The 21452-nt window shown below is 42.2% G+C and overlaps 1 protein-coding gene across 1 annotated transcript in view; it reads right to left on the bottom strand.

Annotated features, from left to right (window-relative positions):
* The window catches only part of LOC105003462 (transient receptor potential cation channel subfamily M member 3), a 248658-nt gene that overhangs the window by 60770 nt on the left and 166436 nt on the right, over positions 1-21452 (bottom strand). The window contains exons 15-17 of the mRNA XM_010860631.1: positions 16743-16871; positions 11270-11521; positions 5535-5709 (exon numbers count right to left, since the gene is read on the bottom strand). Coding sequence (XP_010858933.1) covers positions 5535-5709; positions 11270-11521; positions 16743-16871 — 556 coding nt within the window. The remainder of the gene's footprint in view (positions 1-5534; positions 5710-11269; positions 11522-16742; positions 16872-21452) is intronic.

Here is a 21452-nt window from a genome sequence, read left to right as displayed (position 1 = left end):
TGGTGCTTCTGAATTTACCTTCCTGAAGTTTCCTGCTGCCTATCTTCTCCATCCCAACTGCTACTATATTAGCTAAGGTCCTCCCAGGTCCCATCTCCATCCCTTTCAGGGACCCTTTTTTGCTTGATAGCTTCAACTAAAACTTGTATCAGAGCATGATACTACCCTGAGCATGAGGTACAACTCCTCTAAAATCTATGCTCCTGTCTCTTTTCAGACCCATCTGTCCTGCTTCCTGCCTCCTGCTTCTCACCCTGCAGTCAGCCATATTAAACTACCTGCTGAGCCTGGAACTTTCCATGCTAAGTCTCAGTTTGGAATGTCATTCTTCTCCTTCACACCCCCCTGCTCCCATCTGCCTAGCAAATATCTACTTATATTTCAGGGCTCAGTCCAACTTTCCCACTCTGCAAGGGTTCCTCTACTGTGCCCCTCCTTTTCCCTCAGGAAGAACTGGCTACTTGCTGTCTGGGGCTCCATCCCCATGTACATTGACCATGTCAGTCTGCCTCTCCTGGACTGCAAACTCCTTGGAGACAATGTCTCTGTCATATGCATCGCTGTATCTAGATGTTCAGTTCACAGTAGGAATAAAATAAATATCCATTGAATGGATTCAATGGATTCCATTGAATGAAGAATGAACAAATTAAAAATGGAGCCTGAGCTGTGAGCTCAGTCTGATGACAGTGGAACAAATGCTGGTCATAATGTGAACTGAATTTCATCACAATGGCCTGTCTGCAGATAGTTCTGCTGTTTGTAAGGCTGCTAAGCCTCAGTTTGTATTAGTAAACAAGTTGGGTGGGGAGTCTCTGGAGTGTAAGATGACTTTCAGGGACAGAAAATGGGGGTGGTGCCTCATATTGGCTTGCTTCCTTAGCAATTTGCAAAAGCAAAACCCAGCAAAACAATTCCCCCCTTTCCCAAAAGTTGGCTTTGGCTCAAGTTTGTCTTTTCCAAAATACTTTCTTCGGTCAGGCAACACTCCCCATGCTATAGCTGTCAGGCATTAGTGTGCTCTGAATTCATTAGTGAAGGTCAGTCCAGTCAGAACTGGAGTGAAACTTTTAACAATAGCCACCCTCTCTGTTCTTGCTGTTCTAAGCTTCACCACAGCAGGCATATTTTAGAGACTGGCCTTGTGCTATCCTAATTTCCACACCTGAAATGAGCAAAAATAATTTGAGACAGAAAAGTAATACAGGAGAATGTTTGAACTGTACATGCATATACACGCTCCTTGTTTCATGACAAAAGCAACACTTTAAATCCAGTCAACATCACACAGACCACAAGCCTACAGAGGTTTGTTTGTTTGTATTAGTAAATAAATAAATGAGCAAAACCAAATCAAAATGACAGCACAAAAATCCCTCTTACTCTAGATAACCTATTAATTTCAGATGGAAAGGCCTTAGGCAATAAAAGAAAAAAAAATGTGATCTATGCACTAAGTAGGTTGGATAGTTAATTTAGGGTGACTAGAAACGACCAAATAATAAGTTGTCATGGTAGAAAGTAAGTTTTGGACATTCTGCTTTCACATTACTAACCAAACTTGTGAAAATACTCAGAGAGACAGAAAGAAGGACTAAATTTAGATGCTGATTTAATGCATTCAAGAGCATGATTCATTTTCCCCCTGCCCTGGTACAGCCTGGAGAATCTGTGTGTACAGCACGCAACACAAGGATGCCCTGTAAATAACGGGAAGTCTCCTTCATTCAGAGACTTGAGGAAGCCAGAGACACCCCATTTTCTCTACCAGTAAAGGTGTATTTCCAAGCACCTCACACACCAAAACGTAAAACTAGATTTTTCAGATGGCTAGAATCCGTCTAATTTTAGTTTTGCCCCAGCCTTGGAGTGAATGTGCTGAAAATTTATTCTGTACCTCCTCTTCTCTTAAGTGGCTTTTTTCCCCTCAGGCTCCAGTGGGATCCTGACCAGCTCTCAGAAGCCATGCAACAGGGTTCATTTGATGAGAGCCCCAGAAGGATGCCATCATTCGGTAGCAACACTTTTAGCAACCAAATTCCCTCATGGTAGCCCATAGATTGGGTCTTAGAGAGCTGGTATATATAGCACAGACACCTGAGATGCTTTGGGGCTATTCAAAAAAAAACAAAAAACAAAAAACCCAACCAGGAGCCAACCAATCAGACAATGATGGCAAGTTCAACCCCCATCAGTTAATCAGGGTGTTTGGCAAAGCTGTCTAGACAGAGCAGATTGTCACTCTCCTTTCCTGAGTTTTATTATCTGCTGTTTCCAATCATGTTTTAACACTCACTTCTGCTCTCAACACCAAAGCAAATGTTTCAGCTGCTAAATATAAATTGAGATTAAGGCTGGACTATCATTTGTGTTCATCCAACCTGGCTCAGAGGTGAAAAGTCATTTTGGGAATTTACACTCTTTTTTTTTTTTTTTTTCCTCTTTTCCCTTTTAATCTTTGAGCACATTTGGAAAGTAACCTTAGAAGTTTCATTCTAGCTTTTTTTTTTGGCCTTATTGATATTCTCTGGGTTTAGGACAACCTACAAGAAAAAAATGAAATGTATTTTAAAAATCTATAGTTGGGTAACACTGTTTCCCAGAAGTGAGGGCATTTAAAGTTGTCCTCCCTTCTGAGGTGTGGGACAAATGTTAATAACCTCCCCACCACCCCACGGCCCCCATTATACAATCACATATAATACATTCATTCCAATTAAGAAAGATTATTTCTGCAATATGAAATGGCTTCAGCACTTTTGCAGCTAAAAACAAAAAGAGTTAGATATGGAGCGCGTGCATTATGTTATAAATGAGTCCCTCTGAAAAGGTGTGCAAGAATGAGCAGTGCTTGGAGAGGCCCCCACAGGGCACGTCCACAGGATGGGGCTGGTGGACCCTGGCAGTCTAGGTGGATATGAGATCCAATTAGCCTGAACACATGCTTCACAAACCAACCTGGGCATGGCACAGAAAAGAGGCAAGACACCGCAGGGCAGCATAAACGATTTGTACCTTTCTCAAACAGCTCGGTACCCAGTCTCCTGGGCAGTTCTGAATGACAGGGCGGGGCTGTCACCCAATCTCCCTTGGGCCCACTCAGTGCCACAACATGGAAATCGAATCATTTAGAGGACAGGGATATTCAATGACACAGGCCAAATTTAATGACAGATTTGGGGGCAGCCTTCTATACCCTGGTGGCTCAGAGGGTAAAGCGTCTGCCCACAATGTGGGAGACCCGGGTTTGATCCCTGGGTCAGGAAGATCCCCTGGAGAAGGACATGGCAACCTGACTCCAGTATTCCTGCCTGGAGAATCCCATGGATGGAGGAGCCTGGTGGGCTATAAATATAGTCCATGGGGTTGCAGAGAGTCGGACATGACTGAGCGACTTCACTTTCACTTTCTATACTCGTTTGAGAAAGGACAAATACTCCTTAGCACTCTAGACAATAAACTGGCTGATTTAGCTTAGAACAGTGGCTACTACTGTAGCCAATTTCAGAACATCAAAACGGAAGGTAAGTGGTTGGGGGAAGGGAGTCATGAAGGTTGCATCCATCCAAGGCTGGGTTGGCTACATACTGGGGTATGTAGGATACGGGGTAGAAATTTATTCTCACACACATAGGGCATCACAGGTCTACTCAACAACGTGGCACATCTATTTTCATACTTCACTCACACAAAACACCACACTTCCATCTCCAGGGTTTTTGCAAGTTCTAAACTACAATCAGCCCTTCTTTAAAATAACAATAGATCCTCTGATTCAGCCAAATGGTGGTGTTTGTTGCACTAGGCTGTGTTCATAGTACAACATCAATAAATGGCCACTTGTAGACGGACGGACAGAATCCCACTCATAAAGCACACCTACACCTCCCTCTTTCTCCCATCCCAAAATGTCATATTGTCAACAGACCTATGGGGGCTTAATCTCATAGGGGAAGAAAGGAGAGATAGGAAAAGCAAAATAATGTAAGTGGAAAAGCAAATTGTTGGGGAAAAATAGTACATTTAATTGCTGAAAAGAATGATCACAGGTGGGCTTTCGAGTGTTATGTTGCCTTCAGGGACCATTTGAAAGAATCAATTCAAAAGAGTTTCCCCCGGTCCCTGGAAAGCTGTCTTGGTGAAGGCTGCACATTGTCAAAGATATTCCAACTGGGAGATGGAGTTAGAATTTTTGCTCAGTGAGTTGGCTAAGTCTCATGAAATGGGTATTTGTTCCAATTAGGTGTTCCAAAAAAACCTTCTTGCCTCAGATAACTCATTTTGAGAAGAAAAGAGTATTTGTTCAAAACTCATCATGGAAGGGAAAATGACAGACTAGTGTGTTCTGTGGCTACTGTACACATACTCTTCACAGGCCTGTAGGGCTCACACTTTTAGGTCATTTGTCCTTATTTCCCTAGTCTTAATCCTACCTAAAACTGGCAGGGGTGGGTATTGGGGGATGCCGACTAGTTTTTGCTCCTGTTCTTTATAAGCTATACTATCTAGTTATATAACTGTAATCCGTGTCCACAGTCCAGAGCTCAGATGGCTGGCCTGTCAGCAAAAAATGTTAGAAAAATGTTAATTCAACAATGGTGGAAGGATATTATTTCTAGAGCTAAACTCCTCAGGGAAAATGAGAAATGGTTGCTCCTGGGATTCAACTCCTCCACAATGAAAGATATTTCTTTTCTGAAGTTTCTTCCCAAATAATTTCCCAATGCTTGGTGTGCCCTGACATTTGGTCCAAATAAAATGCTGGAACAGACTCATAGGATACAACTATCTTCAAGCTCTGTATAAGAAGGGTGTTTATTACAGAGAATCAGCATCTATTAGGGCATGAAGCATCGGGGGCCTGCTGGCACTCACTCCCCACAATGAGTCACTTCATGATATAGATACCATTTTTTTTTTTCTGGCATTTATAAGCAAGCAACTCAGTTTATAACCTAAGGCATTTTCCATACTTCCAGGCAATGAATACTAGCTTCTTTTGAGTCTCAATAGCACATAATTTAAGACAGTGGGAAAAGGAGCTGGAGAATAGTTTCCAGTGCAAGGAAAACACCACGCAGCTGTTTGCCCTCACTCTTGAATTCTGATGGTGAAACTGAGAATTGTTTATTTGTCCTGAAGTCAAACCCAAGGAATTTATTTTTTAAAGGCTAGGATAGGGATGGGGAGTAATGATATAATATACTTTTAATATTGAAATATTCAACACATGGCCCCCAGGATTTTGAATTCCCAAGGAATTTAGATCTTTTAAAATGGTCCATTCTTGGTCAAATTTGGCACACCAGATGTCACAGGAAGGACATACCTGAAAAAACACCCGAGGACTACTTTGCTAAAATTGTATATTCACCTTCTATAAATGTTTTTTTTTTCCTCCAAGATAGCAAGCTAGGAATCAGTCCTCTATCTTGAGCCATTTATTGAGAACAAACAAATGAACTTGGAAAAGATATGACCCAATTAAAGTTAAATACCTGACTTTGGTGTATGAGAATCATAAACTTGCTTACGGTCTATCTGGTCCGCAAACACTTCCCCATAAATCATCCAGTAGGGCATGTAGAAGATGTTCTTGGCCAGTTTCCATGATGGCTCCTCATTGGGAAAGAGGATGGCTTGCCTGGCGACCCCAAAACTCATGAGCACCACCAGCATAATGATGACAAAGTACATCATGTCTATCATCTGGAAGCAGGGGGAAGCAGAGGGAGAAACAAATGAAAACCAGAATGACTGAGTATTCCTGTGATGCTGACGCTGATGGAAAACTTGGTTCACTTTTGAGACTGCTGATAAGGGATGTTGAGACAGGGAGCTGTGATCAGGTAACCACTTGGTCTACTGAAACCAATGTCCAACAACTCTTTACAATTACTAAGAAAATCGTTTAAAAAGAAAAAGCACATGTACAATAGAACCCCTTCATCTTCCATTGTTTTCTGTGGGACCTAGTCATGATTAGGCATGAGAATCATATGACACAGAAGCTGGAGCCTATGAATGTAGCACTAACATTTTTTCTGCTCCTGGGAAAGACAAATGTCCTTGCTGGGTCTCTTTCTTCTTAGCAAAGTTGGAACTGGGATAGTTGAACTATTTTGACAACTATTGCCATGCTGTAAATTCTCCAAATTCTGAAAGGCTTATCAAGAGCTGAAAAGCCCAAGAGAGTAATTATTTGTAAACAAGACTCAGACAACCCAAATATCCATCTTAAACTGCCTTATTCTTGTGCCCCCACCTCATTGCACAGTTTTCTACCACAAACCAGTCTCTCAGAGAACCACTCTTTCTGCTCTTTCTTCTGCATTATATCCTATCAATTACAGAGGGTGTTTTTTGTAGGAATTAGAATCAGGTAGCCTAATGGCCTACTTCTGTGCTTGATGTTGAAATGCTGGATTTTCATCTTGACATGTTCATAAAATTCTTGACTTGTATTTGACTCCATTCAAGTACAATGCTATCTCTTGTTCCTCTTTCTTTCTTTCTTTTTTGCTTGTTTTCATGATACATGTTATCTGGGATCTGTTTCTCATATGCCAAATTACTTTCCTTTTATCACCGAAAATAGATGAGGATGCAAAAACTATTATTTTGCCTGGCCAGAACCCATTGCCTCCTTCTTTCAGAAACTGTTTGTTTGTTTTTCCCACCCATTTTGGCCCTAAAGGTAGGTGTCTTTTCCAGGATGGGTTAATCATGGTAACTTGCTGTCTGGCAACAGTGACAGGAGGCAGGGATGTGACACAAGACAGGCCAACCAGAATCTTTCTTTGGATTTTTTTTTAACTGAAGTAGGGAGAGAAGTTCCCTTGCTCTCTCTGTAATAAAGTGAATTCAGGGTGTCTAAGGCTGTTTCCCACTACGGAAACAGATCAGAGTGAATGAAGCAGGTATTCCAGGGAAGGAGACTGGGTTGTGATGGTGGTTGGGGGCCTGGGTGCAGTAGCTTCCATCCTGCTGTAAATCAAGTCATCCCTCATGGGCTTAAGTTAGTAGGAGATTGGTTTCTATTCCTTGCATAAAACCACCTAATACAAAAGACTATCTTCTCTTGGATATCAAATTTCCTGAAGGAATGCCCCTTCACAAAGAAAGACCGATGATAATTTTATCAGTGGCAATGAAGGCTTTAAACTAGTTTTAAATTTCATTTTGCAAGGATACATTCCATGGTGCCAGTTACTGGAATTAAAACATTACAGCCTTCCTGTAGGCCTCAGGACACTAGGGGCTCAATACATTTTAGGTTAATTAATCAACTTGCAAGGCAACTTCAAAATCTCTCAAGTACTGTCTGACTTTGAAATTAAATATCTCAAAATTTGATGTTCATTCATATCTGTTCACTGTCCTTAAAAATATATGCTATTCTTTTCACAACTTAGTAGCCTCAGAACTCTTAAAATGAGTCAGCAGTTTTATAGGAAACATGGGTCTGTTTCTCATCCCCTCTCTCTCTTATCTTGCAAAATTCTTTCATCATTTATTTACAAAAAGTTCTATTAATGAAAAAGCACAAAAGGGTCCTTTCTGTTATGTTTATTTAGACTGATTAAAAGGTGGGTGGGGAGAGGAAGGTGTTTACTTATGAGATTTAGGACCTAGTTTGATCCAAGAAAATTCAGCCAGTAAATACAGCAACTGTTCTAATCTAATTTCTCAGGACTGTTTCCATTTAGCTTGATCGTAATACCTATTCAAAGGGTCAAAACAATCAAACAAACACTGTTCCCAAACACTCAACTTCACATATTTCAAAGGCGTCATAACTTCCATATAAATACTGATGTCTGTTGGAGTGAACTACAGAAACAAGACATTGTCAGAACTGGGGTCTGGCTTCTGCTTTTAAACCAAAATTGTCAAATTGGTTCAATATGAAGAGTGCTGATTGTCTCTCATTCTTTTAAACATCCTTCGGTTGGGTTGTATAGAGGAGAGCATATACTGCAGTGGTTAAGCATGTGTCCTCAGGCGTCAGAATACCTGAAGTCTCGCCTTGGCTCTGCTAGCAAAAACAACTAGATGATCTTGGGCATGTTGCTTGATCTTGGTTTTTTTCTTTTAATTTGTAAAGTAGGGATAATAATCATAACAGTAATGATGCATATTATTTTTGTAAGGATTAAATGATATAAGGTGTGAAACAATGTGGGTAGTTCTTGGTAAAAGTTAATGTATTATTCTTATTATTAGAATTGAAAAAAGGTCACGCTGTGGAGTGAGAGAGGAGTTTGAAGCCTTTGTTTCTTGCTCAGTTTTAATCTGTTCAATTGTGAGATGAATAAACTAAAGCCTATTTCATGGGATTGTAATGATGATTGACATGTCTGACATGGTATTTGGTGCATAGTAAATGATACCTGTTTATGTTATTTTTATTCACATTACATAAGTGGTATAACTTAGTACTAGGCTTAGAGAACCACTGAGAAGTGGAATATGAAGGAAAAGAGGTTAGAGTTCTATTAAGTTATTCTAGAGCTGAAGATCAGTTGGAAACATACTTAACCAGTACTGAGTCCAAGTACCTTAGCTGCCTTCAGTTGTGCCTGGACCAGGTAAGTTACTTCACTATTTAATATTAAATAGGGGCTTTTGGAATAATCACATCTAGGCATATTTCACTTCCACTCTGGCAGTCCACCTGGCTCACTGATAATTCTATAGGCATAGTTTACCTATCTTCTGGATCAGTGGCTCAATTACTGAACTAATTATCTTAAAATCCCTAGAAAGACAACAAAGTCCCCAAATATGCTCATTTTCTACTTATGAATGATTTCACTAACTAGTTAAGAATAAGTTAGAATGTATAAAAATGCAGTACATCTCTCTTGCTCACTCCATGGTAAGGTTTCATTCTTATCAAAACTGGGGAAATAATTATGTCATTATTAAAAATATAGAGATGAATTTTAAAATGCACGTGGGGCATTAGAGTGACTTTAATTATTTCAAGTATTTAAATGTGACCCAACCTCTTAAAAGTAATATGCCTGGTTTGAGTCCTTCCTAATTTTATTTACTGAAATAAGGTAATGATCAATTAGGAACAACAACCCATCAGATAATGTACTTGCATAACACAGTGGTTCTCAACAGAAGGCAACTTGCTCTGCGGGGACATAGAGCAATATCTGGAAATGTTGTTGTTACGTGTGTATGTGCATACACACACGTGCATGTGCTCATGCACACACATATCACTGACACCCAGTGGGTAGAGGTCAAGGATGCTGCTAAACACCCTATGATGCACAGGACAGCCCACCCCACCCCCAACAAAGAATTATCTAGTCCAAAGTAGCAACAGTGTCAAGGTCGAGAAAACTTGGCTTAATTTTGTAGCTGTTCTTTCTTCACTTTCACTGGGTACATTTGAAAATATATTTGACAGTCTCATAGAACCTTTTCCCCTCTGTCCAGAAAATTCATACATCTACACATTGTTATATATAAATTGTGTGGAGAACTAACAGATCCTGTCTCCTAAACCTCTCCCATAGACTAGGTGGAGATTCTGCTTTTAGATGTGGACATTTTCACCACCATCTCAAATTCAATACTAAAGTACAATGATAGAAGAGGTAATGTTATATAAAAAGATACAGATTTGTTTTCTAGTCAAAAACCTCTCAAAGGGATTGGGATTCAGTTTTGGGTAAGTAACTCAAGCTTTTTTTTAAAATTGGAAGTTAATTAAGCTTACTGAATTCATTAATGATCCTCCAATTAAAAAATAAATAAGCTGCCCACTTCAGTATTCTTGGGCTTCCCTTGTGGCTCAGCTGGTAAAGAATCTGCCTGCAATGTGGCAGACCTGGGTTCGATCCCTGGGTTGGGAAGATACCCTGGAGAAGGGAAAGGTTACCCATTCCAGCATTCTTGCCTGGAGAATTCCACGGACTGTATAGTCCATGCGGTTGCAAAGAGTCAGACACTACTGAGTGACTTTCGCTTTCACTACCGAATTCAAGATTCACTACTGAACTCAAGGCTTTGTGATATTCTCTCTAAACAATGCTGGTATTATAAACACCAAGCTTTTGTTCAAAAGGATTAGGAATGGAGCAAATAAGTATGCTCAGTTTTTTCCATTGTACTTTAACAATCATAAAAAATACAGTTTATCAACTTCCTACTGTGAATCAAACACAGTTGCCCACTTAGCATATGTTATTTCTAATTATCACTGCAACCTTATGAGATTTGCATGTATTATTACTACTTGGAAATGAGTAAACTGCATCTCAAAGAGTTGTTAAAAAATTGCTCAAGGTCTCATAACCCTTTCCTTTTAGATTCAAATTCTCCCTCTCTTTGTAAGAGGTGTATGGTTTAACTGATAAAAGCACCCAGTTTCTGAGCATCAGGTTCTGATTCCTCCTCTTCTGAGTTTGGAGAGAGAGCTGATTTACTGGTGCATTTTCAGATTCACACTGTTGCTGTCCTGTGAGGGCTCAGCCTTTATGGAGAAAAGTCTAGAAATTAGTGTATGGTCCAGGGATACTGGAACAAGTCCAAAGCCATATGTGGGGAAGCGTATTAGCTTGGCACTTGGGATTCTTTTTTTTTTTTTTTTTAAGAATAAGTAGGAACATCATTCTGGAACCTAGTTTTTAACACATCATTTTCCAGTAATGTAACAAAACACATGATATATTGACAGAACTTAATGTTCAACTCAAACTCAACATAATTCATCTCATCTTAAACTGGCTTTTCTTCCATCTGTGTACAGAGAAGACATTTTTTTTAGAACTTCATTAAGAAAAAAGGAATTGGTTAAACATTGAGAGTGGATATCCATATCTTCTCCAATATCCAGCTAAAATGTGACATCCACATGAAGCCTTCTCTGATCAACCTCATGTCCCTGTGGCATTCCATACACATCTCTGTTACAGCATTCTCACACCATATGGTAGTTACCACCCTCTTTCTCTCATCATCTATCTCACTGAATGAGGATCTTTACATACTCAATTCCCACTCAGGTGCCCAGCACAAAATAGATGATGTTTATTTGTCAGTGAGTGAGTAAGTGATAGTGAATTCTCCAATTATGTATATAGATGAAGTCAAACTTCTGAACACGTGAAAGGAATTAAAAAATAAAACACCTTAGGGCCATCTCAGACAGGGATGGAAGGCCCAAATGAATGATTTCCCTCTTCCTATGATAACCACTCCTCCTCTGAGGACTTATAACATGGAATCAGAGGACCCTGCTTACCATTTTTCCAATCATCATCACATATGGGCCCAAATACTTGTTCACGCCGAAGATGTCTAATAGACGAATGTACCAATAAATGATGTTCACACAATAGATGACCCTCCCATCACTCCTGAAGGGTTGGTCTTGGAGACGAAGAATCATTCCAACAGAGAACAGAAGGATGGCTATGAGGTCTGTGACATTCCAGTACTCTTGCAACCACACCTTCACTTTTTGTAGCAACTTTCCTGGCTCTGACATCAAAATCTAAAAGTCAGGAAAGAGAGTGAGGTTAGGTTTGATTTCTGTCTGTATTTTCAGCCCAGTTGGAAAGTGCTTGGTCTGTGAGCTGACATTAGTAGCTTTTCTTTGTCTACCTGTATCTATTCAAGAGGCTCTGGATGACCTAAGCTTAGCTCAGTTGTACATAAGCAGTAAGTTTGATCCTTTAGGATGCCTTATAATTCTAAGACACACATTAGAGTTTTGCTATAAAATTATTGATTCCTGCTGCTGCTGCTGCTAAGTCGCTTCAGTCGTGTCTGACTCTGTGCGACCCCATAGGCGGCAGCCCACCAGGCTCCACCACCCCTGGGATTCTCCAGGCAAGAACACTGAAGTGGGTTGCCATTTCCTTCTCCAATGCATGAAAGTGAAAAGTGAAAGTGAAGTCGCTCAAGTCGTTCCCAACTCTTAGTGACCCCATGGACTGCAGCCTACCAGGCTCCTCTGTCCATGGATTTTCCAGGCAAGAGTACTGGAGTGGGGTGCCATTGCCCTCTCCAGTATTGATTCCTAATACACTGCAAATCTCCAAAATCCTTCTCCATCTCAGTAAACAGTATCACCATGTTGAGTTACTCAGGCCACTAACTTAGGAGGATTCCTTCATTCCCCTCTTTCACACCCATGTCCTCTGCATCAACATATCAGCTCTATTTCCAAATACAACCTAGTGGGACCTCTTCTCACCACCCCCACTGCTGTCCCCCTCTCCTAAGCCCCATCCCATCACCCAGATGACTGCAATAGCCTTCTAACTGGTATCCCGGCCATCACTGTTGCCTAGCCAGCCTCTGAGCAGCCCCCAGAAAGACCTTTAAAAGCCTAAGCCATGATCTGGGTGGTGATTACACACTTGTATAGGTAGGTAATGGAGAGGGCAATGGCACCCCACTCCAGTACTCTTGCCTGGAGAATCCCATGGATGGAGGAGCCTGGTAGGCTGCAGTCCATGGGGTTGCAAAAAGTAGGACATGATTGAGCGACTTCACTTTCAATTTTCACTTCTATGCATTGGAGAAGGAAATGGCAACCCACTCCAGTGTTCTTGCCTGGAGAATCCCAGGGACGGGGGAGCCTGGTGGGCTGCCGTCTATGGGGTCGCGCAGAGTCGGACACGACTGAAGCGACTTAGCGGCAGCAGCAGTATAGGTAGGTAAAAAATGCAGCAAGCTGTACCCTTACGAGTTGTTCATTTTCTTACAGGTGAATTAAGCCTCAATTTAGAAGAAAAAGAGAGACATGAGAGATGGACGAATAACAGCAAAACTAGAGCAAATTGTGATAACTGAATACTTAAGCCTTTTGATGGTTTCCATTACAAATACAGAAAGATCCAAATTCCTTATGGTGGCCTCATTTAACATCCCACCATATTCTCCCTCTTCTGCTCTTAAGATAACAAATCCATTCTATATTCAGGACATTTGTACTTGTTCCTTCTGTTGGGTATTTTCCTCTCCCTGATTTTTACATGTCTGGTGACTGCTTATACTCAAGGTCTCCACTCATATTTCCCCCTCCTAGAAGAACTTTCTTAACCACCCTCCTTGCAGTGGTCTCCACATCCCCAATTATCCTATTTATGTTTTGAAGATTTTTTTCACTCGTTGAAAACCTTCCTCATACATGTGTATGTACGGGTGTACATATATGCTGGTCTAGCTAACTAGCTATCATCTATCCATGCATTCCTCTCAATATCCTTTGATCTCTCCTCTCATCTATAACTATAAACTTTGAGGACAGACCCTTTGTTCCCTAGGGCCTGCTACATAAGAGACACTCAATAAATAGTTGTTGACTGCCTGATTGATTGTTGTACAGATACTCCATAGTAACTATCCACTCCCTTGTATATCTTAACTGCTGGGTGGTATTCTGATTTATCTTAAATCCAGAGAGGACTTTTTGCTGCTCCACACTCTATGAAATGCACAGCTGGATAGCAGGAGTTGCCACCCATTTTGTACCACAGGGTGTGAGGAACCTTGTGAAGCTACGTAGCAGGGCTACCTTCATGAATCATTTGTGTTTACCTCTGAGATTTCCACCTCTTCAAGCCATGACCCACCCCTCTCCCAGTTCAGGATCTCTCAAAGAAGGGAGTGCAAAGATGGGACAGGTTTAATCTGCAGCTATTGATCTGAATCTTCACAATGACTTTAGTAGCTTGCCTTGGCCTGAAGTGTAAGGAAGGGTGGTCTTAGAAAGTCAGGACTGGAGCTTGAAAGGCTGAGCAAGATACCAGGAGCTACCTGGTAGCTTCATTCTTCTAGTACCTTATTCCTAAACCCCTAGCCCTCAGAATGCATTGGAATCACCTGGAGGGCTGGTGAAAGCAGTCCCCTGAGCGCCACCCTTAGAGTTTCTGCTTTAATATACCTGATCCTGGGCCTGACGATTTACATTTCTAAAAGTTCCCAGGTCATGCTGCTGACCACAGGTTGGAGTCACTGTCCAGCCCTTGAGGAATTCCTGTTACAGTTGTTGTCCTGATGGCTCCCCATCCCCCATCCATCCTAACGAGGCAAACTCAGTGTGTGTGCTCCCGTAGGTGTCCTAAGGGGTTTGGGAATGTCTTAAATTAATAGTTTCTCTAACCCTTGGCCCACACTCTCCCAAGGTTTGTAGTAAAATATTTTTTAAAAAACAGTGAAAGTATCTTTGTGAAATCTCAACATAGAAACAGATAAAAGCATAGTGCATGAGGTGAGACCTCTCTTAGGATCCCTGGGATCCAGGGAGCAGCCCAGTTTGTAACCACGGGCAGGGTGGGCCTAAGGCCGGCTCAGTCTGGTTTAAGACCCAGCTCTCTTTTATAGCTGTGGGATGCAGAAACTTTGCTCAATCCCCGAGTCTTAGTTCCCACAGCTGTGGAGAGGGACGCCCTCACAGCCGCGTCATCTACCTTACAAGTGGCCGGAAGAGGCCCCAGTGGGAGGATGAGCACGCGTGGCGCAGCAGTTACGTGCTGTTACGCGATCACCCGGCTTGCTGGGCTGACTCCGCGCAGAAGAATGTGGTGCCGGGAAGGGGTTGGCAGAACGTGAAACCACAAAGCTCTCCTTGTAGGTCCCTGGAGGCGCAGAAGCCTACAGATTTTTCCTGTTTCCAGGCTTTTGCGTCTGAGGTCTGCAGGGCCTGCGTGCTGACTGTGAGGCGGCTCAAGGCGGGACCTTTGGCACCTGAGGATTTCTTTAGTGCATTCAAGCATGTGGGGTGAGGGGCAACCTCATGGGGCTGGAGAGGAAAAGGTCAGATACTTAGGTGGTCAGTGCCTCCCGTCCCACAGCTGCCTCGGAAACAAGGGCTCTTGGTTGACCCCCTGCTGACCCTGGGCTCCAGGCTCTGCCCTCCCTGCTGTTATATGCCGCCTCAGGAGAAATGGATAGCCAGCCTGGAGATTCCTGGCATCCCGCCGGCTTGGCAGCTTCTTCCAGAACAGTCCGTGGAGTACAGACTGCTCCCTGTCTTCTTCTAGTCTAGTCCCTGGAGAGATTCCAGTCTCCCTGCTCTAGCCTTTCCCTTTTCTGCTTATCATGGGGAAGGAAAATGCATCTAAGGCTTTAAATCACAAAGCCAGCGAGCTGGCACTTCACAGCAACAGAGCCCTTAGCAGTAGCAGCCTCAGTTCTCAGAGAGCTACACAAAGACCACAGCGAATTTATTACTGTTTTCAGTTTACAAATGGGGAATACACAACACTGGTCAGGAAGTGGAAGGCATTATGAATGGGAAAGCCTGAGAGTAGACAGGAATCCATTAACAACAACAAAAATCCTGTTCCTTATAAAATGGGACTCTCAAAATGGGGGCGTGATGGCTAGAATTTAAATATCCCAAGGTAGTTAAAAAACCCAAGGGAAGGGCTCTTAACTATTTATACATGTTTTTTTTTAAATGATCCTACTTTTTCTTGGAGGAGAACATTTTAGCCCTGATAGTAAGGCCCTTTTAACCTGACTTAGTAAAGAAGGCAGGAATTTCCCAGGTGGTGCTAGTGGTAAAGAACCCACCTGCCAGTTCAGGAGACATAGCAGATATGGGTTCAATCCCTGGGTTGAGAAGATCCCCTGAAAGAGGCATGGCAACCCACTCCAGTACTCTTACCTGGAAAATCCCATGGACAGAGGAGCCTGGCAGGCTACAGTCCATGGGGTCGCAAAGAGTTGGAACAACTGAAGCAATTTAGCAGCAAGCAGCAGTAATGAAGGCAAGTGTGAATTTGTGGGTTTGTAAGAATTATTTTTTCTATGGAGCCCAATATATTTTCCCACTGACTATAGTACAGCAAGTAGAGCTCTTGAGAATGCAGTGGACTTGACAGGGAATAATTCTTCCAGAAAGTCTCTCCAGCTGACTAGTTTCAGGGGGAAATGCAGAGGAATCACATTGCACAAGCCTGCCATCCCTGTGGACTTGGGAACCAGCTCTGGGAGCCTGTTGGGCAGGGTTGCAGAGCCCTCTGGTGGACTACTGCTTGCCTGCATTTATTATAAAGGCTCTGAATCTGATGGGCCAAGGTTAGCCTTGAATTCAAGTAAGTCACAAGAGGGTGGCATTTTGATGGCTTCTTTAATGCGATGGGGTGAGGGAGAGAAGAAAGAGACCCACACCCTCAACCTGAAGGACAAGAAATATGCTCATTTTTGCCGAGGGCTGGTAGAGAGGCTATTGCCCAGCAGGGGGATAATAAAGGTTGAGAAGGAATAAGCCAGGGAATAAATTAACGAAGGCATAGTTCCTCCTGGAGCTGCTGAAATGCATTTGCAGAATCATAGGTATTTGGTAGACTGGGTCCAAAAAGACCCAAAGTAAGGGGTTGCAATGGGAATTAAAAGTGGAAAATTCAAAGATTAAAAACAATTTAAGTAGAAAAAAATTTAAAAGTCACATTTATCAAGATGAGGAAAGAGAGATGTAAACAGTGTTGAAGACAACTGGAAGTTTCTTGGGGCAAGAGTGATGCTCCAGAAAATATAGATTAGATCCCAAGCGTACGTGAAGTGACAATCTTGTAAACACACACTGAAGCCTCCCAGGTTTGTCTCTAGTGGTCGAAATCAAGTTCCTTATTTCTGTGGCAGCATTAGAGAAATCGTTTCCGGCTTAATTTAGACCCCAACCTTCCTTACTCCCCTCCATTCAGAGAGGAAACTAACCACTGTCTTTCTCCTCTGTTTTCTTTTAGGAAAGTGGTTACCTCTCTCATCTTTTCTATTCCCAGGGTGAAAATATAGGAAATGACGATCCATTCCTGGGTAGAAGGCCAGCGCTCCATCTTCACTAGCACGATATAGTTGAACAGCATCAAGTATCCGATGTACGCCAGCTGTAAGGAAACACAATACAGTCTCTGGCTGCGAAGACCTGGGAGCCCTGCCCCTGGGCAAGGGCGCTGTGCAGTAGGACACGACAAGGTCAGCAAGCAGGACCAATTATTCACAATGAAACGAACGTCTAGGCGCTAAACTATCGAAAGAATTTTAAAAGACCATAATATTTGAAATAATTGATATTCAGTCTTTTGAACCTTGCATGTCTCGGGTCCCCACATTCTGCTTGTACCAATGTGTCATGATGCACCATTTGTTTTGCAGCTACCCCATTTCTGGGGTCTTCTTGGCTAAAAAGGGAACCTCTTCTCTCAGGGACTGCTCTTGCTTAGATATGAGGCTTGGGTCCTTGAACCAGGACAGCACAGTGAATTTTTGCCTAAAGAATGCCAGGGAGATTAAATGTCTAGAAGAAGGAAAGGCAGACACATGCTATACTTGTATATTGGTGAAAACAATATAAAAATAGCCGAGACTTCCCTGGAGCCCCACTTTAATTCTCTTCTGTGTTTACTTTTTTTTTTTCCCCTTCTATCTTAATGTGCTTGCTTGGCAGTACCCTGGGAGGGTTTTACCTCATCCCTGGCACGACTTTCCTGTCCTATCCAAGCTAGGATAGTCCTTCCTGGTTTCTCCTTTGAAACAAAGCAAGAGAAGACAAGCAATGTATAGGAAAGAATGAGTCTGCGAGGCTGACTGTGACTTGGAGTGAGATTTAATTCTCACGATGCATGAACACTGGAGGTTGAACCCTGTGGAACTGGCTGAGTGGCAGTGTGTCCCAGAATACTCCTCAGGGTTCAGGTTTGGTGACTGTCACTGGAGGACTCAGGTATGTCTAGTGAGTGGAGAGTAGGAGGGAGGGCTGGCGAGGCTCTTACATAAGAGGCTAAGGAAAAAATTCATTCTAGGGTGGGCAGTGGCAAAGAGCTAAGCCTTTTCTAGGTGAGGCTTCAAGTTGAGTATTGTACTTGCTAACTTTAGGGGCCTCAGGGCTGTGAATAGGAACTGAGTGAGTAATTCAAATCTGCACTCTTTAGAGCTTAGCAAAGAATAGGAAATGGTGTGGGCAAAAGGATTGAGACCTTGAGAATTCTGGAGGTACAGGGTGATTCTGGAGCCCTGGAGGCTGCTTAGAAGGTGGAAAAACATGCAGCCTGGCTGGGGACACAGGGGTACTGGCAGCCCTGCAGAGCTAGAAAAACAATGCTTTCTCTCCTAATGGACCTCTTTTCTTTCCTTACCCCCTTTTTCCTCTTCCGCCTTTCCTTCTTTTTTCCCTTCCTCTTTACTTTTCCCCCTTCCCTTTCCTTTTTGCTTCCCATTTTCTTTTTTCCTTCCCCTTTCTCTTTTTCTGTGTTTTTTCCTTCCCCCCTTTTTTTGTCTCCCCTTCTTTTTCATCTTCCTTTTTCTTTCTTCCCCCTCCTTCCCTTTCCTTTTTAAAAACAAATGAATACACAGATCCTGAATAAGACTTATAGACATTTTCTGAGACCTTGTTATGTTGATGGATTTACAGACACAGCTATTTCTCATCTCTCGAAGGGCCGGCATATGCATATACATGTTGGAGATCACGTATGAAAGTGAGAGGGCAGCTGAACAGATGCTGAAGAGTCAGCAGAGCTCCTTCTCTTCTTTCGAGATTCACTCCTGTACACCCACCCCGCCCAAGGACTACTCTTTATAACCACGCTTTAGTTCCTACCCCACCCACATTGAGATCATTAGCACACTATGAAAACCTCACCTGAAAAGAATCTTGTCTACTCAGTGTGAAACGTATAGGATGGTGTTTAAGGTGTAATTTGTTTTATACGGTTCTTGTTTACCATTATATATTGGCATCCACTCTCTAGTCCCTGTGAGTTCTGTATTTTACAAAACGCAAGGAAAGGACTTTAATGGTTAAATGCTAAAATATACTCTCAGCCTCCTTCTGACCTGAAACCCTTCTCTTTTTAGTTGCTTCTTTCTCCTTGTTGGATCAAATTCCACTGCTTCTGGTGGGCCTTGTTAACCACCCAGGTTTTGTCATTTTACTTACTTCATTGCAAAACTTTCCGAACCATTATCTTCTCTCGTCATAAGTAGGCCCAGTGACACACACACAATTCTTCCAGAACCTCTTCATTTTAATACTTAAATAACTCCTTCAATCTGCCTCTGTCCTGTAAATACAGGTACAGTGTACTTGTTTGGCAGAAGGACTAGTGTGTGGTGGAAGGAATGTAGATGTCAGTGACACTTGGATTTAAAAATCCTCCACTCAGCTGTATCTTTTTGTGCAAATCACTTCGCCTGCCTGGGACTCCTTCTGTGAAATGGAGATATTTGCAACTGACCCTGCAGAGCTTTTGCAAGGACAGAGAGACTGGAATATGCATCTCTCTCCTGACGCAGCGCACTGAATGGTGGCTGATATTATTATGCACCTCTATTTTCAAGAAACTTCTATTCTTCTACCTCTGCTTACCTCAGTCCTTCCTTTTTACCCCTGTTCATTATTCATACCTCTGTTCTTTTTTCTTTTTTAAACTGACCTCATGGCTTATGCTTCCTCCAGGACCTTCTCTTTTAGCTCCTGCCTATTTTTTAAATCATAACTACTCTACAATGCTTTCCTTTCCAGTATCAAGCTGCAATATACTATTTGGGGACAACTCTCAAAATATGGACTTCCAAAAATAGGGCTTTGAATATGTTTCAATGGTACAATAGAGGACTGGCTGCTGTCTTAGAAAAAACCTCTCCTAGAACTCGCTAACATTCATGGGGCCTTGCTGCACATTACCCTAACAGAACATGGTTTAATGGTTGTGGGTGTATGTGTGAATATATATTCATATATATACATACTTGTATATATCCTGTAAGCTTTAACAGGCTGTGGGTAGAATTCCATAATTTTGAAAAGAAACATAACCTTATGATTCTTAGGTTAGTGGGAATCCTTTAAGAATCTATTTACTTATGTATTTTTATAAAATTTCCATTAACCAAGATGCATGACTCCTAAAGTATGAAAAGTAAGCAACCAAAGCCTGCTGAAGCTGCCTGGGGGTCCCTGGTGGGGCTTGGCCATTCCTCATTTCTTCCCGGGCCTTTTCCTACTGCCACAAGAGAGTGGAAGGGCTGCATGCTGTCGGCAGATGAAGGAGTCTGCTCCTGCTGGAAAAGCCCAGAGCACAGTGGTGCCCTCTGACCTGGCACCACTGGTACCTTGAACTGGTGTCCTTTCCAACTGGGCCCTAGGAACAGGCTCTCACACAAGCCAGTCTGGGAACCAGCTGGAACAGAAGAGGACTCAACCTGCTCTCTGGAAACTTGCTAAGACAGGAACTCACTTTATGTGGAAGTGAGGTGTGCCTTACCTTTCAGAACCTTGGGAATGTAGAATGGGATACTTTTGGAAATTGGGGTGGGAACTACTCTTACAGACAAGAAACAAAAGCAAATGGGCCCTTTGATTTACAGCTGCATTTCACAATTGCCACTCTACATCTCCATTTACTTCCTTGAGGCCTGGGCTTTGTCAGTGCACATGGATTTCTGGAAATCATTGTGGAAACACAATTGGACATAACTGGAACATCGGTCTAAGGAGTATGTGGAGGGTAATCCAGTCAGCCATGAAGAAAGGAGCTGGACACATGCCCTCCCCCCCTTCTCAAAGAGGTAGCCCCACAACCTGCAGTATATTGTACAAGGAAAGCAGTGTGCCCTGTGCTTCCCAGACTATAAGACTCACCTGAGAACTGAAAAGAGCCTCTCAGGCTCCTCCCTGGAGATTCATTTAGTAGGGCTATGATAGGGTCAGGAATTTGCATTTCTAACACAATCCTTTATCATCATGGAAGTTTAAGAAATACCAGGCTGAAAACTCAGCCCTTTGTCTAGAGTAATGCTTCTCATCCCTGGCTACTCATTACAACCACTTGGGAGCTTTGAAATATCCTGATGTCTAGGCTGTGCCCCAGACCAACAACATTAGAATCTCCAGGAAAAAGAACCCACGAATCTTTTAAAATATAGATTAAATAGAACCCAGGTGTTTTTTTGTTTTTGTTTTTTCTTAGCACTGCAGGTGATTCCAGTATGTGAATAAGGCTCAGAACCATTGCCAGGGCATTTGTGATCTAAAAATATTCGTGGCTAACAAACTGCCTCAGCTACGTGAAGGGAACTAGAAAAATCAAGGAAGTTAAAATTAATACAGAACACAAGAAAAAAAAAAGATGACTCAGAAGGATAAAAGAATCACGTACTCTATACAGGTGATGGATATTCCTGAAACTACTACTTCTATTGGCTTCTTTTATGCTCTAGAAAAGGAATCTGTAAACATTTTCTATAAAGGACCAGATAGTTAAGATAGTTTAAGGTTTTTGTGGGTCAAATGGTCTCTATTGCAAGTGACCAACTCAACAGTTGGGGCATAAAAGCAGCCAGATTATAGGTAAATGAATGGGTTGGGTTGTGTCCCAGTAAAACTTTATCTATGGACATATGAATTACATGTGAATTTCATGTGTGACAAATTCATCTTCAATTGGTTTTATTTTAACTCTTTAAAA

This window comes from Bison bison, unplaced genomic scaffold (genome assembly GCF_000754665.1).
Source record: "Bison bison bison isolate TAMUID 2011002044 unplaced genomic scaffold, Bison_UMD1.0 scf7180017864469, whole genome shotgun sequence".
Taxonomy (NCBI): Eukaryota; Metazoa; Chordata; class Mammalia; order Artiodactyla; family Bovidae; genus Bison; species Bison bison.
Note: the sequence above shows the minus strand (reverse complement) of the source record. Positions and strands in the feature narration are given on the sequence as shown.